Raw genomic sequence first — 23,042 nt, 5'->3', positions numbered from 1 at the left:
CAGACTTGATGGGCTGAATGGCCTCCTTCAGCACTGTAGGGATTCTATGATCTTTGTTCTATGATCTGATGAGGCATTGTGAGGATCGGACACTCTAAGCCCTACGTTCCTCTCTCCTGACCTGTTAAAAGTTTATTTATTAGTGTCACAAGTAGGCTTACGTTAACACTGCAATGAAGTTACTGTGAAAATCCCCTAGTCGCCACACTCCGGCGCCTGAGGGAGAATTTAGCACGGCCAGTCCACCTAACCAGCACGTCTTTCGGAATGTGGGAGGAAACTGGTGCACCCAGAGGAAACCCACGCAGACACGGGGAGAACGTGCCGACTCCACAGTCAGTGACCCAAGCGGGGAATCGAACCCGGGTCCCTGGCGCTGTGAGGCAGCAGTGCTAACCACTGGGCCACCCCCTGCTGACCTGCTGTGCGTTCCCAGCCTTTTCTGATTTTTATTAGTTGCTTCTGGTGCCTAGTAACTATTTAAACTGAAATTTAAACAGAAAAATGCTGGGAAAACCCCACAGGTCTGGCAGTATGCGTGGAGAAAGGGAGTTAACATCCAGAGTCTGTGTGACTGTGCTCCAGGGCTGAGAAAACCTCTGGAGGAGGGTCATAGGGACTCGAAACCTTAACTCTGTTTCTTTCTCCGCAGACGCTGCCAGACCTGTTGGGTTTTCCAGCATTTTTCTGTTTTTATTTCAGATTCCCAGCATCGCAGTATTTTGCTTTGGTTTTGATCTGTGTTGTTGCTCAGGGGAAGCGGTGGCCTAGTGGTATTATCGCTAGATTATGAATCCAGAAGCTCAGCTAATGTTCCGGGGACCCGGGTTCGAATCCCGCCACGGCAGATGGTGGAATTTGAATTCAATAAAAAATATCTGGAATTAAGAATCTACTGATGACCATGAAACCATTGTCGATTGTCGGAAAAACCCATCTGGCTCCCTTTGGGGAAGGAAATCTGCTGTCCTTACCCGGTCTGGCCTACATTTGACTCCAGAGCCACAGCAATGTGGTTGACTCTCAACTGCCCTCCAAGGGCAACTAGGGATGGGCAATAAATGCTGGCCCAGCCAGCGACGCCCATGTCCCAAGAATGAATCTTAAAAAGTTGGTTGTTCATATTGATTTATCTGTCATAAGTCAAAGCTGTTTGCTGTTTTTTTTCATCTCCACATCATGCTGTTTTTTTCACAGGGTACTGGTACGGTATTGAGCTGGACAAAGCGACCGGGAAACACGATGGTTCAGTGTTTGGTGTGCGGTATTACACTTGTTCTCCAAAGTATGGAGTGTTTGCCCCTCCCTCCAGAGTGCAGAGGTAACATTCATTCGATACCAGCTGTTGTGTTCTTGTGTTCTAATGGTCTAGTTGGACCAAGGAGCTGCACAGGATTGGAGGGCCGAAGGGCCTGTTTCCTGTGCTGTACTGTACTGTGTCCAGAGGGCCCCATGTAAAGCAGCCAAATTTAATATTAATTGGCTTGGAATGTCCCACGGTGTGGCCTCAAGTGTTGGAGTAATGAAGTTTCTTTATTGCACCTTTTTTTAATAAAAAGTTTTACTAAAGAAATTCATTGCTCCAACACTTGAGGAGTCACCCTAGGCCACTCTGAGCCAGTTAACATTTAACCCCCCCCCTGCAGTTGCTCCCATGGTTTGATATTTTTTTCCTCCTTTAGCCGAGGAGATATTATTCATCATCCCTCCTCATTCCGTGGACATTGGATGAGTCTAAAGGCTGTCCAGAGATTTCAGTGATCGAAGGCTGTTCTGGCTGCTCTGGGTGTCGGATCTTGAGGGTGTCACCTGCGGCTCAGTGGGTAACCTTTCCCCTTTGAATCAGAGGCTTCAGGTCCCACTCAGCCTAATACGACACAAAGATAAGTGGAAAAGTGAATCATGTGGAGGACGGAGAAGATCTGCAGAGAGATTTGGACAGGCTGAGTGAGTGGGCGAGGATATGGCAAATGGAGTATAACGTTGAGAAATGCGAGGTTATACACTTTGGAGGAAATAATAACAAATGGGATTACTATCTCAATGGAAACAAATTAAAACATGCTACCGTGCAAAGGGACCTGGGGGTCCTTGTGCATGAGACGCAAAAGCCCAGTCTGCAGGTACAACAGGTGATCAAGAAGGCAAATGGGATGTTGGCCTATATTGCGAAGGGCATAGAATATAAAAGCAGGGATGTCTTGATGCACCTGTACAGGGCATTGGTGAGGCCGCAGCTGGAATACTGTGTGCAGTATTGGTCCCCTTATATGAGGAAGGATATATTGGCATTGGAGGGAGTGCAGAGAAGGTTCACCAGGTTGATACCGGAGATAAGGGGTTTGGATTATGAGGAGAGGCTGAGGAGATTGGGTTTGTACTCGTTGGAGTTTAGAAGGATGAGGGGGGATCTTATGGAGACTTATAAGATAATGCGGGGGCTGGATAGGGTGGAGGCGGAGAGATTCTTTCCACTTAGTAAGGAAGTTAAAACTAGAGGACACAGCCTCAAAATAAAGGGGGGTCGGTTTAAGACAGAGTTGAGGAGGAACTTCTTCTCCCAGAGGGTGGTGAATCTCTGGAATTCTCTGCCCACTGAGGTGGTGGAGGCTACCTCGCTGAATATGTTTAAAGCGCGGATGGATGGATTCCTGATCGGTAAGGGAATTAAGGGTTATGGGGATCAGGCGGGTAAGTGGTACTGATCCACGTCAGATCAGCCATGATCTTATTGAATGGCGGGGCAGGCTCGAGGGGCTAGATGGCCTACTCCTGCTCCTATTTCTTATGTTCTTAATAGTAGACAGTTATAGTGAAGGGGCGGCACAGTGGTTAGCACTGCTGCCCCACAGCTCCAGGGACCCGGGTTCAATCCTGGCCTCGGAAGATGAATCATAGAATCGTAGAATCCTTACAGTGCAGCAAGAACAAAGCCCAGCACAGGAACAGGCCCTTCGGCCCTCCAAGCCTGCGCCGATCATGATGCCTGCCTAAACTAAAACCGTATACACTTAGGGAGTCCGTATCCTTCCATTCCCGTCCTATTCATGTATTTGTCCAGTTGCCCCTTAAATGCCTCTATCGTACCTGCTCCCACCACCTCCCCGGGCAGCGCGTCCCAGATATTCACCACCCTCTGTGTAAAAACTTGCCTCGCACTTCTCGTCTAAACTTTTCCCCACGCATCTTGAACTTATGTCCACTAGTACTTGACTTTCTGTGAGAACAAACTTCTCCTCATAGCTAATACCCTCCAGAAAGAGGCCATTTTGGCCCATTGTGCCTGCACCGTCAGCAATCCCGGCATTGGAAGAAGAATCACTCTGTGTGGAGTTTGCACGTTCTCCCCGTGTCTGTGTGAGTTTCCTCCGGGTGCTCCGGTTTCCTCCCACAGTCCAAAGATGTGCGGGTTAGGTGCATTGGCCATGATAAATTGTCCTTGAGAGTCCCGATATGTGTAGGGGGATTAGCGGGGCAAATAGATGGGGTTACGGGGATAGGGCCTGGGTAAGATGCTCTGTCAAGAGAATCAGCGCAGACTCGATGGGCCGAATGGCCTCCTCCTGCACTGTAGGGATTCTATGATTCTATGAAATGTTGACAGTGCTTGGGAGTCTTATTGGCCCATAACTTCCTCCACTGGGCCCCCCAGTGTCGGATCTGGATTGGGGTACGTCCCAGAGAATTCCTCTGGGAAGTGCCCAGGTTAGGGTTGACACGGGAAACACCGGGTTCCCCTGGACAATCGCGCTGCGCGATGAACCACCTGACAAAATGATTTAAATCGCTAGCTTCCACCCCAGCTGCATGGGACTCCCCCACCCCTCCCCCGAACCTGATCCAACCACCCCCCACCCCCCCCCCCCCCAAATCGGGGCCCCTGCCCCCGATGACCCCATTCTCTCTTAGCTGGATGCTGAGGTTGGGAGTTATGACCCATTGTTTCACTGTGGGTCGGGATCTGCTGTGGGAATAACTAACCAAAAAATGGCCTCTCTCAAATCTCTCTTCCTGTGGACCCACGCTGGCAAACTGCATTATTCTGCAAAAGGAAATGAGATATATGCCACTGTTGGAAGGGACATCAACATTAATAATGTCTTCTTCTTTTGCAAGTACAGGATCGCTGGCCCGAAGGGTCCCCTGAGTGATGGCACTGTTGGCAAAAAGATTCACCAAGTAACAAGTAAGTTTCTATCACTTTAACAGGGCAAAGAGGCACTTTTGTTATTCATTCATGGGACACGGGCGTCGCTGGCTGGGCCCAGCATTTATTGCCCATCCCTAGTTGCCCCTTGGGAAGGTGGTGGTGAGCCGCCATCTTGAATCGTTGCAGTCCACGTGCTGTGGGTTGACCCACAATGCCGTTAGGGAGGGAATTCCAGGATTTTGACCCAGCGACTGCGAAGGAACGGCCGATATATTTCCAAGTCGGGATGGTGAGTGGCTCGGAGGGGAACTTGCAGGTGGTGGTGTTCCCCATGTATCTGCTGCCCTTCTCCTTCTAGATGGAAGTGGTGGTGGGTTTGGAAGGTGAACTATCAGAGACTAGTTTCACACAGAAGGAGGCTATTCGGCCCATTGTGCTGTGCTGGCTCACTGAAAGAGTGATCCCATTAATGTTAAACCGGGTAACAGAAGCCTGTAGATTGTAGGACGCAAAGAGTTCCACAGTTGTAGGAAAGGGTACAAGATAGACCATAGAGATTTACAGCATGGAAACAGGCCCTTCGGCCCAACTTGTCCATGCCGCCTTTTTTTAAACCCCTAAGCTAGTCCCAATTCCCCGCATTTGGCCCATATCCCTCTATACCCATCTTACCCATGTAAGTGTCTAAATGCTTTTTTAAAATTGTACCCGCCTCTACTACTACCTCTGGCAGCTTGTTCCAGACACTCACCACCCTCTGTGTGAAAAAATGCCCCTCTGGACCCTTTTGTATCTCTCCCCTCTCACCTTAAACCTATGCCCTCTAGTTTTAGACTCCCCTACCTTTGGGAAAAGACATTGACTATCTAGCTGATCTGTGCCCCTCATTATTTTATAGACCTCTATAAGATCACCCCTCAGCCTCCTACGCTCCAGAGAAAAAAGTCCCAGTCGATCCAGCCTCTCCTTATAACTCAAACCATCAAGTCCCGGTAGCATCCTAGAAAATCTTTTCTGCACTCTTTCTCGTTTAATAATATCCTTTCTATAATTGGGTGACCAGAACTCTGTGTGACAGCGCCAGGGACCCGGGTTCAATTCCTGGCTTGGGTCACTGTCTGTGTGTAGTCTGCACGTTCTCCCCGTGTCTGCGTGGGTTTCCTCCGGGTGCTCCCGGAGGAAACCCACGCAGTCCAAAAGAGGTGCTGGTTAAGGGTGCATTGGCCGTGCTAAATTCTCCCTTAGTGTACCCGAACAGGCGCCGGAGTGTGGCGACTAGGGGATTTTCACAGTAACTTCATTGCTTCAGTGTTAATGTAAGCCACTTGTGACACTAATAAATAAACTTTATACTAACACCAGAGAAAGCTTTATAGATGTGCACTGTCCCACAGTAAGGGGCTAGACTGCTTAACCAGGGTCACCCTGGGAGAAGCTAGGCCCATCTCCGGGGTCACGTGACTGGTACCCTTAAAGGGACGGTGCGCACCCCAAACCCCCAACATAGAATGGACAAACACAGAAAATGCTGGATAATCTCAGCAGGTCTGACAGCATCTGTGCAGAGAGAATAGAGCTCTGATGAAGGGTCATCCAGACTCGAAACGTTGTCTGCACGTTCTCCCGGTTAGGTGAATTGGCCGTGCTAATTGCCCCCTAGTGTCGGGGATTAGCAGGGTCAATATGTAGGGTTATGGGGATAGTGCCTGGGTGGAATTGTGGTCGGTGCAGACTCGATGGGCCGAATGGCCTCCTTCTGCACTGTAGGGATTCAGTGATTCTAAGATTCATCTTCTGTTTCCACAGTGACTCAACCCAAGAGGAATTTAGCAGCTGTGAGGACTCCCAAAGACATTGCATCAGAGAGCTCTATATCCAGGTAAGGCATTACCCTGCATCAGGCTGAGTGCGTTTTCAAAGTAAGGGATAGAATAGTGAAGGTTCCCTTCTCCACCTCCTGCTGAAATGCTAGCGACCAGCTCTCCTGACACTGCAGTCTAATATTTCCCAGCAACCTCTCTCGGTAATAATAACCCTCTCCAACTCTCACTCCTCTTCCTGTGTCTCTGCCTCCTCCACAAAATATGTGCCCAGACAAGGTGTGACTGGCTACATTGGGAGTGTGGTTAGCACTGCTGCCTCCCAGCGCCAGGGACCCGGGTTCGATTCCCGGCCTCGGGTCACTGTCTGTGCGGAGTCTGCACATTCTCCCCGTGTCTGCGTGGGTTTCCTCCGGGTGCTCCGGTTTCCTCCCACAGTCCGAAAGACGTGCTGGTTAGGGTGCATTGGCCGTGCTAAATTCTCCCTCAGTGTACCCGAACAGGCGCCGGAGTGTGGCGACTGGGGGATTTTCACAATAACTTCATTGCAGTGTTAATGTAAGCCTACTTGTGACAATAAATAAACTTTAACTTAAAATAAAGAACAATTTGAGAAAATAAACCGAACCAGTAAAAACAAAGCCTGAAGTGAAATGGAATGGGAAGTCCCAACATTTTCTGTTTTATTTTAGATTTTCTTTGCCTTTTTTTTTGTAGAGCGTTTTTAAAGTTTATTTATTAGTGTCACAAGTAAGGCTTACATTAACACTGCAATGAAGTTACTGTGAAAATCCCCTAGTCGCCACACTCCTGTTCGGGTACACTGAGGGAGAATTTAGCACGGCCAATCCACCCTAACCCGCACGTCTTTCGGACTGTGGGAGGAAACCGGAGCACCCGGAGGAAACCCACGCAGACACGGGGAGAAGGTGCAGACTCCGCACGGACAGCGACCCAAGCCGAGAATTGAACCCGGGTCCCTGGCGCTGTGAGGCAGCAGCGCTAACCCACTGTGCCACCGCGCCGCCCTATTAATCTTCAATGCTCCAATCTTTGGTGCTGTCAGTCACCTAAATATTTGTCACACGATTGGCGCTTCCTTCACAATGTACGTGTGACTTGGCTGCGTGTGTTGGAGAACTTTCCCTTGACCTCTATGACACACTGATAGCAATATGTTCATTAGTTGCGTCACTGTAACAAGTACCCGGTGACCCGGGTCAGAGACACGCAGAGCAGACTGCCCGGAGAATGGTACATGACACGTGTAGCAGGTGGAGAACGTAACGGGCCAAATGAGGTGAGGAATGTTTGCGTTTTGTGTGAACTCACTTTGGAAGGTGACTTCTATCAAAAACAATTCATATACCAGAATATTTGAACTGAGCGTGAAGTTCCTTTCAAACAATTTGATTCAAACCAATCTCTTGCCACTCCGAGATTTGACCCTCCCGCATGTGCCGATACGGTCTCGCTGTTGACGGTAAACTTGTCCAAATTGGTTTCGAACCCGAATAGACCGTGACGGGGGCGCTGCCACTGGGATGGTTTGTTTTGAACTTGGCAATCTCTGGTGGCAACCCGGACATTCCTGACCGGGAATAAACTGCGTTCCTGGCCTCTATCCAACATGGCAGCAGGTGGACCCTGAGCAGATGATTCGGCTGTACAGGCTGGGAGAAAGCTGCCACCATGTTGGATAGTCCATCATTGTTGGCAACAGGCTTGGGCTGTTTCTAAGTTGCTGCAATTGTTCGTCTCCTTCCCTTCTCCCCTCAGCGTGTTGCCAGAGAGGTGTTGCTTCAACCTCCTGGCTCCAAGATCAATGGTGCGACATTCAGTGCTCCCTCACTAAGTTGCTGTTCCGTGTGTAAAGGGAAACCATCGTGCGGAGATGTATTTTGGTTTCAGGGATTCCCAATACGCTGGTTCAGGGTGGCACAGTGGTTAGCACTGCTGCCTGACAGCGCTAGGTACCCGGGTTTGATTCTCACCTCGGGTCACTGCCTGTGTGGAGTTTGCACATTCTCCCCGTGTCTGCGTGGGTTTCCTCTGGGTGCTCCGGTTTCCTCCCACACTCCAAAGGATGTGCTGGTTAGGGTGCATTGGCCGTGCTAAATTCTCCCTCAGTGTACCCGAACAGGCGCCGGAGTGTGGCAACTAGGGGATTTTCACAGTAACTTCATTGCAGTGTTAATCTAAGCCTACTTGTGACAATAAATAAACTAATTGCGGAAGGGGATAAAGGGGAGAAAATTGAGGATGAGATCCAATAGAATCATAGAATCCCTACAGTGCAGAAGGAGGCCATTCGGTCCATCGAGTCTGCACCAACAACAATCCCACCCAGACACGAAACCACAGATATTTACCCCACTAATCCCTCTAACTACGCACCCCGGGACACTAAGGGGCAATTTAGCATGGCCAATGCACCTAACCCGCACTTCTTTGGAGTGTGGGAGGAAACCCACGCAGACACGGGGAGAACGTGCAGACTCCACACAAACAGTGACCCAAGCCGGGAATCGAACGCAGGTCCCTGGAGCAGCGCTAACCACTCTGCCACCCCAAAGTTCAGCACTCCTCCCTCCTCCACTCCATTGCTGCTTTGCTGAAAGCAATAAACTCGGGGCTCCTGTAGGGTGCTGGGAATATTGCAGGGCACTTGACGTAGGTTCTTCTGCAGCAGTGTGTTCCTTGATCTCTCTTTGCCTTTCACAATTGTGTGAGGGAGCACTGTGTCATTGTAATTAAGAGATTATTGATATAAATTAACCCTTTGAAGGCCTTGGGGTTCACTGCACAGTGAGGTCCACTGGCCTTTCACTAATTCACGTGAGGTCACAAGGGTTGTACCCCACGCGGCTGGTTTAACTCCGAAAGATCACTTTTCCTCCTACGGCGTAATATATGGAAGGCCACGGGAGAGTGTGAGCTTTACAAAGAACATATGGAATTCAAAGGGTTAATTGAAAAGGGAACATCTCGCCACCAGTGCATCTTCTGAATATCAAACTTTTACCCCAGACTTTTTTTTTTCCTCATTAATTGCTGGTTTGGACGTTACCAAAAAGGCTGATCACTGAGGGATTTGAAAGGAGTTACTGAGTTTCAACAAGGGAGTTGCATCAACCTCATACAGTTAGCTGTGCAAAAAGTAAAATAATTTCTAGCCTCATTGTGCACTTCCCTGTTTGCAAAACGTTACTCCTTGATGTCAAATTCTTGGCATATTTTCATCAGGGCTTTTTTCATCACAGTTGAAACAGCGCCAGGGGCCCCGGGTTCGATTCCCGGCTCGGGTCATTGTCTGTGTGGAGTTTGCACGTTCTCCCCCGTGTCTGCGCGTGGATTTCCCCTGGGTGAATCATAGAATCCCTACAGTGCAGAAGAAGGCCATTTGGCCCATTGAGTCTGCACCCTGGCCCTATTCCCGTAACCCTACATATTTACCCTGCTAACCCCCCTGATACTAGGGTCAATTTAGCACAGGCAATCCACCTAATCAGCACATCTTTGGACTGTGGGAGAAAACCGGAGCACCCGGAGGAAACCCACGCAGACACGGGGGGAACATACAGACTCCACACAGTGACTCGAGGCTGGGAATCGAACCCAGGTCCCCGGCTCTGTGAAGCAGCAGTGCTAACCATCATGCCAGGTGCTCTGGTTTCCTCCCTCAGTCTGAAAGACGTGCCGGTTAGGATGTATTGGCCGTGCTAAATTCTCCCTCGGTGTGCCCGAACAGGTGCCGGAGTGTGGTGACTAGGGGATTTTCACAGTAACTTCATTGCAGTGTTAATGTAAGCCTACTTGTGACACTAATAAATAAACTTTAAAACCTTAAACTTCATTGTTAAAGTGTACATGGAAGTTCGAATGGAACTTCCCACATGAACAAGTGCTGTAATTATACACTCCGATCAGTGATGGCGCCAGAGGGCCACAGTTCTGGCCCAACCAATGCTCCAACAACTCTGCTTTTCCAAATTCCCAATTTTGCCTCTTTAATTCTAATATTGAAATAAAGAACAAATGTACATTTTTAAAATGGGGGCCGTTGAAATTCTTAAGACTAAATTTCATCCTGATCCCAGTGCCTCATAGAGATTACCAGAATCGTCACAGAGCAGACGAGGCTATTCAGCCCATCAACTTACTGCAAATGTTTCCGCCTTCTCCCTGTCGGCCCCGAATGTTCTTGATGGGCGGCACAGTGGCACAGTGGGTTAGCACTGCTGCCTCACAGCGCCAGGGAGCCGGGTTCGATTCCGGCCTCGGGTCACTGTCTGTGTGGAGTCTGCACGTTCTCCCCGTGTCTGCGTGGGTTTCCTCCGGGTGCTCCGGTTTCCTCCTGCAGACTGAAAGACGTGCCGGTTAGGGTGCATTGGCCATGCTAAATTCTCCCTCAGTGTACCCGAACAGACGCCGGAGTGTGGCGTCTAGGGGATTTTCACAGTAACTTCATTGCAGTGTTAATGTAAGCTTACTTGTGACAATAAATAAACTTTTTAAACTTTTAAAATAACGGTCTAAATGACCTTTTGAATTGACTAGTTTTTAAAATTACCATCTGAGCGAATTAATTATTGTTGGTGCGCCCTGTGATTCTAATCCTGCATTTTGTTAATAATGCCTACAAGACAGTGTGTGTGTGTGTATATGTGAGAGAGAAAGTATGTGTGTGTGAGAGTGTGAGTGAGTGTGTGTGTGAGTGAGTGTATGTGTGAGTGAGTGAGTGTGAGTGAGTGAGTGTGAGTGAGTGAGTGTGAGTGAGTGAGTGTGTGAGAGTGAGTGTGTGAGAGTGAGTGTGAGTGAGTGAGTGTGAGTGAGTGAGTGTGTGAGAGTGAGTGTGTGAGAGTGAGTGTGTGAGAGTGAGTGTGTGAGAGTGAGTGTGTGAGAGTGAGTGTGTGAGAGTGAGTGTGTGAGAGTGAGTGTGTGAGAGTGAGTGTGTGAGAGTGAGTGTGTGAGAGTGAGTGTGTGAGAGTGAGTGTGTGAGAGTGAGTGTGTGAGAGTGAGTGTGTGAGAGTGAGTGTGTGAGAGTGAGTGTGTGAGAGTGAGTGTGTGAGAGTGAGTGTGTGAGAGTGTGAGAGTGTGAGAGTGTGAGAGTGTGAGAGTGTGAGAGTGTGAGAGTGTGAGAGTATTTGTTGCAATTGCACAGCAAGAGGCCAGGGCAGGTTTGTCTGTTGGAGGTGATTCAGTTCCCCTGCATGTGTTCAAGCTCAGTATCCAACTCCCTCAGCGATGCGTCATCAGCACTTGACTGTTCGAAGCGTCATTGCCACGGCAACTTAATTTACAGCACTGTTCCTTCATTGGGCACACTGGGCACGGAGTGGTAATATCACTGCCCCTTATCCACCCAGGTCAAAGCTCCTTTCCAATTCTGCCCCCGAACGACAGTGGGGAAATGTCCGCCGTGGCCTCACAGAGTCTGGGCTGATGGAGCGGCGGTGACACTTGCTCTTGGAGTTATTGAGCCGCCTCTTTCTCCTTCACTCCTGTCCTGTGACTCTTTGGTGTTGGGGAGGTGAGTGATGAGGACGAGCATGGCACCAGCTCGCCAGAGCATGGCACGTTCAAACCCACACTGGGGAACCGTTGTGCCACTTAATTGGAAACCCTTCTTGAGGAAGGGGAACAGTTTGATGTCCAGAAGCAAGGCTTGAATAGCGAGGTTCCCTTTCCTTGACAAAGGTTGATCCTGACTGTTGGAAGTGCTGTTCTGAGTCACTGCTATCTTACAGGCTGGTTAAAATACTTCAGAACAGCACTTTTGGATTTTCTGAAGAAACCCACATCTAATAATGTGTACCCACTGGTATGTTGATGGGAAGATTTTTATTTTGCATTTTCTAACGCCCTTTGGCATTGTTTCACGTGTAGGAGTGGACACTGAGAACGAGGCAGCGATGGACGGGAAGCTAAACTCTCGGGCGTTGTATCTGAAAGGGAGTTTTCAAAGGGTTGGGTTGGGGGGGGTGGGAGGCAGCCTGTGGGTTTGGTTTAGACATGAGAATGTGGCTCCCATCCCTCCTGCCTCCTTTTGTGGTGTTATTCCTGGCATGTAAAACAAACTCAGTTGGTAAACCCACTGCCCGGTGATGGAACGGAGCCACAGGAATATTGGTAGGTTCAACTTCGTGACTTTAAGACAATAAGACCAGAAGACATAGGGGCAGAATTAGGCCACTCGGCCCATCGCGTCTGCTCCACCATTCAATCATGGCTGATATTTTTCTCATCCCCATTCTCCTGCCTTTTCCCCATAACCCTTGATCCCCTTATTAATCAAGAACCTATCTATCTCTGTCTTAAAGACACTCAATGACCCGGCCTCCACAGCCTTCTGCGGCAAAGAGTTCCACAGATTCACCACTCTCTGGCTGAAGAAATTCCTCCTCATCTCTGTTTTAAAGGATCGTCCCTTTAGTCTGAGGTTGTGCCCTCTGGTTCTAGTTTTTCCTACTAGTGGAAACATCCTCTCCACGTCCACTCTATCCAGGCCTCGCAGTATCCTGTAAGTTTCAATAAGATCCCCCCCTCATCCTTCTGAACTCCAACGAGCACAGATCCAGAGTCCTCAACCGTTCCTCATACGACAAGCTCTTCATTCCAGGGATCATTCTTGTGAACCTCCTCTGGACCCTTTCCAAGGCCAGCACATCCTTCCTTAGATATGGGGCCCAGAACTGCTCACAATACTCCAACTGGGGTCTGACCAGAGCCTTATACAGCCTCAGAAGTACATCCCTGCTCTTGTATTCTTGAGACTTTGGCATCAGCCCCCACAGTTGGTGCGTTAACCTCTGGGTGCCCCTTGCTGGAAAGCGTGCATGTTTGGACGCCCCCGCAGGACTGGATCAAGCATGGCTGTGAACCCCTAACTCCCCCACCCCACCCACCCCCACTCCACTGTCAGTAGTCCATTGCCACTGACTGTCCTATTTACATGGAGTATGGCTCAATGGATAGAGTCATAGCGCAATACAGCACGGAAACAGGCCCTTCGGCCCAACTGGTCCATGCCAGCCATGGTGTCCTCCCAGTCAGTCCCAGTTGCCCGTGTTTGGATATCCCTCTAACCCTTTCCCATCCATGTACTTATCCAAATGCTTTTTAAATGTTGCTATTGTATCTGCCTCAACCACTTTCTCTGGCAGCTCATTCCATATCCGCACCACCCTCTGCGTGAAGAAGTTGCCCTCGGGTCCCTTTTAAACCTTTCCCCTCTCACCTTAAACCTCTGCCCTCTAGTTTTCAATTCCCCTTCCCTGGGAAAAAGACTGTGCATTCATCCTATCGATGCCCCTCATGATTTTATACACCTCAATGAGATCACCCCCTCGTTCTCCTACGACCCAAGGAATAAACCCCTCGCCTGGCCGACCTCTCCCTATAACTCGGGCCCACTCGTCCTGGCAACATCCTTGTAAATCTTCTCTGCACTCTTTCCAGTTTATCCTATAACAGGGTGACCAAACCTGTGCACAATACTCCATGTGCAGCATCACCAACACCTTATACAACTGTAACCGAGGGCGGGATTATACGGCCTAGTTCGGGCAAGACCGGAAATTCTCGCCTGGGATCAACAGAGATTTCCGTTGTCGGACTCTTGCCCGCGTCGATTCTGTGCTGGGCAAGCTGGTAGAGCCCCGGCCATAATGTCCCAACTCCTGTACTCAACGCCCTGACTGGTGAAGGCCACTCCTGCTTCTGTTTCTTGTGTGAGGTTGAGGAACACAGCACCTGACCAAGTTTATCTGAAAGCGGTTTTTAATCTGCCACGGGCCAGTACCCGAGATAAAAGCAAAATACTGCGGGCGCTGGAATCTGAAACAAAAACAGAAAATGCTGGAAAATCTCGGCAGGTCTGACAGCATCTGTGGAGAGAGAATAGAGCCAACGTTTCAAGTCTGGATGATCCTTTGTCAGAACCTGTACCTGTTTCCTGTACCCAGTACCCTGAGTTAGTACCTGTACCCAGTACCTGTTCCTTGTACCCAGTACCTGTACCCTGTACTCAGTATTCTGTGTTAGTCCCTGTACCCAATACCCTGTTGCCAGTACTGTTCCCTGTACCCAGTACCCTGTGCCAGTAAGTGTTCCCTGTACCCAGTACCTGTTCCCTGTACCCTGTATCCTGGATTACTGCCTATGCCAATGTGTTCCCTGTACCCAGTAACCTGTGCCAGTACCTGTTCCCTGTACCCAGTACCCTGTGCCAGTACCTGTTCCCTGTACCCAGTACCCTGTGCCAGTACCTGTTCCCTGTACCCAGTACCCTGTGCCACTACCTGTTCCCTGTACCGAGTACTCTGTGCCAGTACCTGGTCTGCTGTACCCAGTACCCTGGGTTAGTACCTGTTCCTTGTACCCAGTACCCTGTGCCACTACCTATTCCCTGAACCCAGTACCCTTGGTCAGTACCTGTTCCTTGTACCCAGTACCCTGTGCTAGTACCTGTACCCTGTACACAGTACCTGTTCCCTGTACCCAGTACCCTGGGTTAGTACCTGTACCCTGTACACAGTACCTGTTCCCTGTACCCAGTACCCTGGGTTAGTACCTGTTCCTCTGTGCCCTGTGTTACTACCAGTACCCGGTGTCAATATCTGTTCCCTGTACCCAGTACCCTGGTCCAGTACCTCTTCCCCGATGCGGAGGCCTTTGCAGACTCCAGCTTAGCTGACGCTAAGGACTTCTTCGATTGGGGCTATGTGCTGAAGGAAGGGGCGTGGGAGGATTTAGTGTGGGACTGACAGGAGGGAGACTGGACGGTGTTTAGCTACAAGAATGGGGTCTCCTCCGGGTTTCAGTACGGCGCTGACTCCCACCGAGCCCCGTCTTCGGGACGGTGCTGGAATTTCCGACCATCGTGTCGAAGCGAGCCGGCAAGGCGAGGGTCCGGGGTTGGATGGGTGATTGGGATTGTTTCGAGCTCATCCTCTGTGGGGTCTGGATCAGCCTTCTGCGAATCTTCGCTCCTCTGTTTCCGGACTGTCTCAATGCCCTCCCCTCTCTTGTCTTCTCGTTACAGATTACTCTTTTGTTGTTGGTTCCCGTGGATGTTGCGAACGGAAATGCAGTCGTAAACATCAAAAAAAAAATCCTCCTCACCTTCCTCCTCCACTCTGTTCTTTATTTGTGCTTTGGAGAAAGACTGCCAGTCATGACCTTAGATACTAGTTCAGCCAGATGCGGTCATAGTTGATTCTAGTGCCTTGTAACTTGACTAAGTATCCCTGCATTCCATAGTAGTTTAAATAGATGAAATGACCTTTCCTTTAATGCTGACTGATTGATAATATATACACATTTTATATATATATTTATATATATATATATAAATGAATGTGAAGTTGGTTTGTGATTCCTCTATTATTTGAATGGTAAAAGCCGAGGGAGCATTTACTGTCAGAATTATGGCCTGTACCGTAAAACTGAGAATACAGGTACCCTTCCTATTTTGCAGTGAGGATCATGTCCCCCTTGCGAACTGTCTTTGCTGTATATATATATATATATATATAAGCGTGTTAAGGGACGTATTTGGGATTTTTAAGGGATTACCAAGACTCAGTAAGGGAGGATGAATTATCGAGGGATTCAGTTTTACGGGGATAAATCAATAAAGAGCTGTTTACCGGTGGAAGTTGGAAAACCAAAAATAAAGTTCAGGAAAGGTTTACATTTGCACCGCTGCCTGGAATGATCGCGTCAGACCCAATTAGTTTTTATCACGATTTGCCAATAACTTGATCTTTGTTTCCCCCCCCCCCCCCCAAATCCCCCTCTCGAAGGCATTGTGACTCCTTTCTGGCTGAGCCTCGGCATTGAGTGAGGACAGGCTATTTGGCTACCGGAGGCGTCGCAGCTAAGTTTTGCCCTCGCTCTACAGCCCCTCCCTCCCCTCTCCTACATGTGCCCTTCCAAGCCAGAGTGGTGTGGTATTAGTCAGTGGCAGGAACCTTGGCATCATTCCCACCACCCTCCTCCCACCACCCCCCCTTGTCCTGGAGGAGTGGGTGGAAGGTGAGCGGGTTCGTGCTCTCAAACTCAGCCCTGACTGAGGCCGGCTAGATTGGCAAGGCTTGGGATCTTCCTGTGCCGCAGGAGTAGAGTTTCACTTCTCTTATCCCGATCAATTGAAATGGATTGATATTAATGGGAGATGTCACCTGACCTCACCCACCTTCTGATTGGATTTGACCGTGATGTCCTTGTTAGTTTAATTGACTGATACGAACCTCAATTAATTTGCACTAATATTTTCAATCCCTAACCCCTCCCTTTGTAATTTCCAGGATCTCATTTACTGAATGATTATTTTTCTGGGTGTCTTTTATTTCAATGTGGATCCTTTAGTTCCAAAACACGGACTTTTCCGACCCGCGCACTCAGATTGGAAGCCAATGCTGTTTGTGGCATGGGTTTGTCAAACTCAGTTCAGTTCCCAGGATTAAATACCCAGAGCAAGAACGGTTCCAAACTTTGCTACTGAGCTGTTACAGGGCAGGTCAGAGGGGTGGCACAGTGGTTAGCACTGCTGCGTCACAGCGCCAGGAACCCGGGTTCGATTCCCGGCTTGGGTGACTCTGTGCGGAGTCTGCACGTTCTTCCCATGTCTGCTTCCTCCGGGTGCTCCGGTTTCCTCCCACAGTCCGAAAGACGTGTTGGTTAGGGTGCATTGGCCGTGCTAAATTCTCCCTCAGTGTACCCGAACAGGCGCCGGAGTGTGGTGACTAGGGGATTTTCACAGTAGCTTCATTGCAGTGTTAATGTAAGCCTACATGTGACAAGTATATAAACTTTCGAGGTTGATTGGAAACATCAGTTAGAGTGTTCTTCTGAGATTGGAATGAGGTCCATTCATGGGGAGGAGTAGAGGGAGCTGGATCTAACTCTTGCCATTGCTAACCTGGGGGTGCTTGGTGCAGACATAGAATGCCGAAGAGGGAATCCCCAGCACCTTGATATGAACAACACAAAAACGCCAGAAGGTCAAATTAAAGCTGTTTAGAAAATCACTACTTTATCAGACAGGAAGTCTGTCTTACTCCCCCCTCTCCACGGTGGCACAGTGGTTAGCACTGCTGCCTCACAGTTCCAGGGACCTGGATTCAATTCTCGGCCTTGGGTCTCTGTGTGGATTTTGCATGTTCTTCCCGTGTCTGCGTGGGTTTCCTCCGGGTGCTCCAGTTTCTTCCCACAGTCCAAAGATGGGTTAGGTTGATTGGACACGCTAAATTGACCCTTAGTGTCAGGGGGACTAGCAGGGTAAATGTGTGGGGTTACGGGAATTGGGCCTAGGTAGGATTGTGGTTGGTATGGACTCAATGGACCGAATGGCCTTCTTCGGTACGGTCGGGAATCTCTGAGTTTCAGATTACAAGCAAAGGTGATTTTTGATTAAGCAAAAGTCTCCCAATGCAATTTTCCTTTTTATGTCCTTCATGGGATGTGGGCATCGCTGGCTGGGTCAGCATGTGTTGCCCATCCCTAATTGCCCATTTCAGAGTCAGCCACATCTGGAGTCACGTTTAGGCCAGACTAGGTAAGGATGGCAGATTTCCTTCCCCAAAGGGGCATTAGTGAGTCAGATTGGTCATCATTAGACTTTTAATTCCAGATTTTTTATTGAATTCAAATTTCGAATGTCTGCCGTGGTTGGATTCGAACCCAGGTCCCCAGAGCATCACCCTGGGTCTTTGAATTACTAGTCCAGTGACAATACCGCTACGCCACTGCCTCCCCTATACCTGAGAAAATACCCAGTCTTCCACGAGTCCAACAATAGACAAATAACATAACAGAAAACACAGGCTGTTGTCTTGTTACCTTTTGGATCTTGTGTAAGGCGACCAAACATTTTCAAAGCTAGAAACCGGACTCTCAAAGTCTCGAAGCTTTGACTTTTTTTTAAAAGCCCGCTTAACATCTTCACTGAGTCTTGTGATCTGGAGATCTTCGTTATCCAGCTTTTCAGTGAATTTAAACAGGCAGCAAGATAGTTTTGGTTTCTGGTTTACACACTGACGTGGGTGCCAGTTACTGAAAGAAATCTTAAAAAGAAAAACCAATGGAATTGGGCGGCACGGTGTCACAGTGGTTAGCACTGCCGCCTCACAGCGTCAGGGACCCGGGTTCGATTCCCGGCTTCGGGTCACTATCTGTGTGGAGTTTGCACACATTCTCCCCGTGTCTGCGTGGGTTTCCTCTGGGTGCTCCGGTTTCCTCCCACAGTCCAAAAGATGTGCAGGTTAGGTGCATTGGCCGTGCTGAATTGCCCTTTTGTGTCCCAAGATGTGTAGGTTAGGTGGATTGGCCACGATAAATTGCCCCTCAGTATCCAAAGACATACAGGTTAGGTGGGTTGACCATGCTAAATTGCCTCTTAGTGTCCAAGGATGTGCAGGTTAAGTGGATTGGCCGTGCTAAATTGCCCCTTAGTGTGCAAAGATGTGCAGGTTAGATGGATTGGCCGTGCTAAATTGCCTCTTATTGTCAGGGGGATTAGCAGGGTAAATATGTGAAGTTACGGGGATAGGGCCTGGGTGGGATTGTTGTCGATGGGCCGAATGGCCTTCTGTGCTGTAAGGATTCTATAAAATCTGGAACCCTACACAATAAAATCAAAAGTGCATTTTTCAGTTGAAGTAAAGTATAAGAGTTCTAATTTATAGTTTAGCTTCTCTTTGGTGAAACTTAAGGAATTTTAGTTACATTTTCACTGAATCACAAAGTGGTTGCCAATAAAAATCCCCAAAATGCTCATTATAAAGGCAGATTTTGACTCATACGGTCACCATTACTGACCCTGATTGGCACAATGAAAGTGAGGACCCCAGATGCTGGTCTCCCTCCACCCTCTCCCCCCCCCCCCCCCCAACCCCCCAGTCACCCCTTTCTCCTCTGTTCTGCCCTGTGTCTAGTTTTAGATTTGTGGAAAGAATAATGACCTGACAGCTCCAAGAACAGAGCTGTTATGAGTCTGAAATGGAATCTGGAAACACAAGCCACCTTCTCCCAGGACTTACTACCTTGATGTACCTACTGATCAATGTAAAAAAAAAATGAAACGTGTTGTATTTAACTTGTGTGTGCGTGTGTGTGTGTGTGTGTGTGTGTGTGTGTGTGCGCGCGTGTGTGAGTCATGGTAAGTTTGGCAGCTATAGGATTGGACATTTTTTTTGAAGGGACAATAGTAATGTGGATAGAGAGACAAACCAATTGAAACTATGAATAGAAGTGTAGTGAGAAACATTGGAAATTCTTGATGTTTTTGGTTAAATGTGTTACTAATACATTTTGTAATTTGACTGTCGGAATTATTCCATTAACGACTGTAAATTGTGTTTTTTAAATCCCCTCGCTTTTGTTGTTACTTAACATAACTTGGTGAATTTCTCTTGTCCCTGAGAATGATGTTGGAAATGTGTTTGCATTTGTAGTGAAGCTGTGGGACTGGCTCTCCCTCCCCTCATTGCCCCCTCTGCCCTCCTATAATTCTATGCCTCCCCTCATTGCCCCCCCCCCGCTGCCCTGTTTCCTCTGCCCCCCCCCACCCCCCCCCACACTCTTCCTCTTCCACAGTCACAATTATCGCCAATTAAATTGCTTGAGGTTTTGTCAGAGAACGATGGACCCTAACATCTGGAAGTTCCTCTCAGATCATATTAAACAGACGCCGGCAGGATTCCCCAGTCCCACTGGCAGTGCACCCCCGCCCCGCTGGACATCAATGGGAATTCCTATTGATAGCGGCGGGACTGGAGAATCCCGCCGCTAGCAAACATCGCGCCACCTCCCAGCGGGAAACACGCGGCCAGAGAATCTCCCCTGGCATCTGTGTGAGAGTGCCCACCAAAAGGGTCAGTGCCATCTGGTAAATTAGTCCCGCCGTGTACTTACCCCTTAATAGTACCTGAAGTGTAACTTATAATTCTGCCCTGCCCAATATTTAACCCTCTGATATCACTCAAACAGATTTATATGGTCATTTATCTTGTTGCCATTTGTAGGAATGTGTTGTGTGCTAATTGGCTGTCGTGTCACATTGTAACAGTGTCTACACCCCATTGGTTGCGAAGCACTTCAGAACATCCTGAGGTTGTGGAAGGTGCTATAGAAATGCAAATCTTTCATTCCACGTTGCGAAAGGCCCCTTGCTTCCCCTGCCTCCACCCCCAAAAATGTCAACTGCTCCTTGGTTCCAGGTGCAACCCTCCTGACACTGAAAAGCCAGGCAATGAGTTGGAGGGCTATTTGGCCAAGGAAGGCAGCGCTGCGAAGCCAGATTCTGGGTGGGGTTTTCCGGCCACGCTCGCCCCCAAAACCGGAAAATCCCACCCAAGGTCAACGGACCTTTGCCCGATCAGCACGCCGCCCCCCCACCCCCCCAGCCCGCCCCCCACCCTCAAGCTCACATGATCAGGTTAGTGCCGAGTAGAGGGGCTGTAAAACTTTGGCTTTATTTTTAAATCTCACGACACCAGGTTAAAGTCCAACAGGTTTATTTGGAATCAGGAGCTTTTGGAACGCTGCTCTGAGTGGTGGAATTGAACCCGGGTCTACTCACCTGATGAAGGAGCAGCGCTCCGAAAGCTCGTGATTCCAAATAGACCTGTTGGACTTTAACCTGGTGTTGTGAGACTTCTTACTGTGCCCCACCCCAGTCCAACGCCAGCATCTCCACCTCATTATTTTAAAATAAATATTAATTTTCTTCTCAGCCACTGTTGCACAATTCCTCTGTGGTATTGATATAAATCTGAGTTATGTTGTATCTCATCCTTGCCCCCCCCCCATGTCTTGCTATCATTCCGTTCAGTTTGACCCCTCCCAATTCCCCAACCCTCGACCCACACATCTCCTGTTTCTCAATCCCACATCCCGCTCCTATCATATTCCACCCATTTCTGCTCCACTCCATCCCGATTTTCAGAAAACTCTTACCCCAACCCCCCCCTCAACCACCTTTCACCTCAAATGTTTGGCCCCCATCAATGTGACAGCTGCTCCGATTATCCGGTCTGCCATTTTGAATTCCCCTCTGGTCTGCCCACTTTTTGGATCAGCTCATTAAGAACTAGCTGCACTGTTACTCTTCAAGAGGCGGTTCTCAATGGGACAGTGCTCCAGGCTTGACAGAAGTGCGAATCTTTGTGAAGCTATGATGGAAATGGCTGTGAACCCCTAAGCATGTCATAGAATCCCTACAGTGCAGAAGGAGGCCATTTGGCCCATCGAGTCTGCACCGACCACAATCCCACCCAGGCCCTATCCTCATAACCCCATGCATTTACCCTAGCTAGCCCCCCTGACACTAAGGGGCAATTTAGCATGGCCAATCCACCTAACCTGCACATCTTTGGAGTGTGGGAGGAAACCCACACAGACACGCGGAGAATGTGCAAACTCCGCACAGACAATGACCCAAGCCGGGAATAGAACCCGGGTCCCTGGTGTTGTGAGGCAGCAGTGCTAACCACTGTCGCCGTGCCGTCGATCACCGTTCAGTGTCTGTTACTTCACTAAGGGTTTTAGTTTTGTGAAGGGATAGGGAGAGAGGTGAAAGGAGGAACCAGTTTCTCTTGGCAGAATGAACCAGGGCTCGTAGATTCAAGCTAAGCGGCAGAAGGATTAGTGGGGACATGAGGGAAGACCTTTTTTTTACGCAGAGGGTGGCGGGTGTCCGAGTTGGCGGTGGAGACAGAGACTCTCAACTTGTTTAAAAAGTACCTGGATCAGCATCTTAAGTGTTGTAAGCTACAGGGCTACGGGTCGGGTGCAGGAAGGTGGGATTTGGGTCGGCCTGGACAAGATGGGCCGAATGCCCCCTCCCTTCTATGCTGCATCATTTCTGTGGTCATTGTGTTTTCTAATATTTGCCTCCTAGGACTGACAGCAATCATTGCTTTTTAACTTGATGATAAGGATAAATTGTAGGGAAAAGTTCAAGGAGAGTGGGATTAATTTGGATAAGCTTTTCAAAGGACAGGCACAGAAATGATGGGCTGAATGGTCGTCTTGTGTGTGATAAGATCTGGGACCTGCCCTCATAAACCTTCCCCACAAAGACTGTTCTTTACCCGAGAGTTAAAATCAATGAGATACTGGAGTCTATTCAGACTGGGGAGCGGGGGGAAAATCCCAGGCAGTCTCCTGCAGGCCCTCAGTCCAATGCTCACATCCGCACAATTCCAGCAGGATAGTTGCTGACAGGACTGTTTCATCCTCGCTCTCTGTCTCTCGCGGCACGGGCACGCGGGGGTAACTGTAACGGGCTGTAAGCCATTGTTGCGGCTGAGTTAAGTTGACTGGACACGAGCCTGGGAATCCAACCGGAGAGATTACAGACTTCACGCGACTTGGTGATTCGCCGCAAATGCCCACCGTCCCCGCTCTCTGGGGGATGAGCTTTCTAACAATCTCTCTGAATGGTGTTCTTGCAGCTTTGGTGAAGAGTTAAGGGCACCTATGCCAACCAGAAGGTAAGTAGGGATGACTGTTCTTGCGGACTGGAGGGCAGAGTTTTCCTGTTTTCTTTAAGCCTTGCTGGTTTTTATGGGTTGACGGTTTTCTTTGCTTCTGTTGTTATTAACTTAAGTCTGCAGCCCTGTGGGTGACGGCATGCCTAATCAATGCACATTCTCTTTCTGTGGAGACCATGTATTTCTGAATGATCTGTTGCAACAGGCATGTATCTGTGATCCTGCTTAAATAAACATATTTCTATGTGCATTTTACCCTCAATGGTTATGGTGTCTTTTTGTAATGAATGGTGCCAATTCCGTGCCATCTTCACAGCGAGCCTGTCCTTTAGATCCTTGGTTCCTTCCATCTTTTTATAGGCCGATGGTTAACTTGCAGGTTGAGGTGGTAGTCAGGAAGGCGAATGCATTCATGTCAAGAGGGCTAGAATACAAGAGCAGGAATGTACTTCTGAGGCTGTATAAGGCTCTGGTCAGACCACATTTGGAGTACTGTGAGCAGTTTTGGGCCCCCTCTCTAAGGAAGGATGTGCTAGCTTTGGAAAGGGTCTAGAGGAGGTTCACAAGAAT

General features: G+C 49.0%; 1 protein-coding gene across 4 annotated transcripts in view; it reads left to right on the top strand.

Annotated features, from left to right (window-relative positions):
- Positions 1 to 22,725, top strand: part of clip3 (CAP-GLY domain containing linker protein 3) — a 62,733-nt gene extending 40,008 nt beyond the window's left edge. For 2 of the 4 annotated variants that reach the window (XM_078241851.1, XM_078241852.1), the window contains exons 11-14: positions 1,198 to 1,321; positions 4,122 to 4,186; positions 5,957 to 6,029; positions 15,017 to 22,725. In XM_078241851.1, the coding sequence (XP_078097977.1) occupies positions 1,198 to 1,321; positions 4,122 to 4,186; positions 5,957 to 6,029; positions 15,017 to 15,071 (317 nt within the window). In that variant the 3' untranslated portion in view covers positions 15,072 to 22,725. Of the gene's footprint in view, positions 1 to 1,197; positions 1,322 to 4,121; positions 4,187 to 5,956; positions 6,030 to 11,720; positions 11,790 to 15,016 lie in introns of those variants that run through there. The other 2 variants (XM_078241849.1, XM_078241850.1) reach the window with 1 other exon arrangement.
- The last annotated feature ends 317 nt before the right edge of the window (positions 22,726 to 23,042 follow it).

Source organism: Mustelus asterias, chromosome 24, assembly GCF_964213995.1.
Source record: "Mustelus asterias chromosome 24, sMusAst1.hap1.1, whole genome shotgun sequence".
Classification (NCBI taxonomy): domain Eukaryota; kingdom Metazoa; phylum Chordata; class Chondrichthyes; order Carcharhiniformes; family Triakidae; genus Mustelus; species Mustelus asterias.
This window is presented reverse-complemented; position numbering and strand designations above follow the sequence as displayed.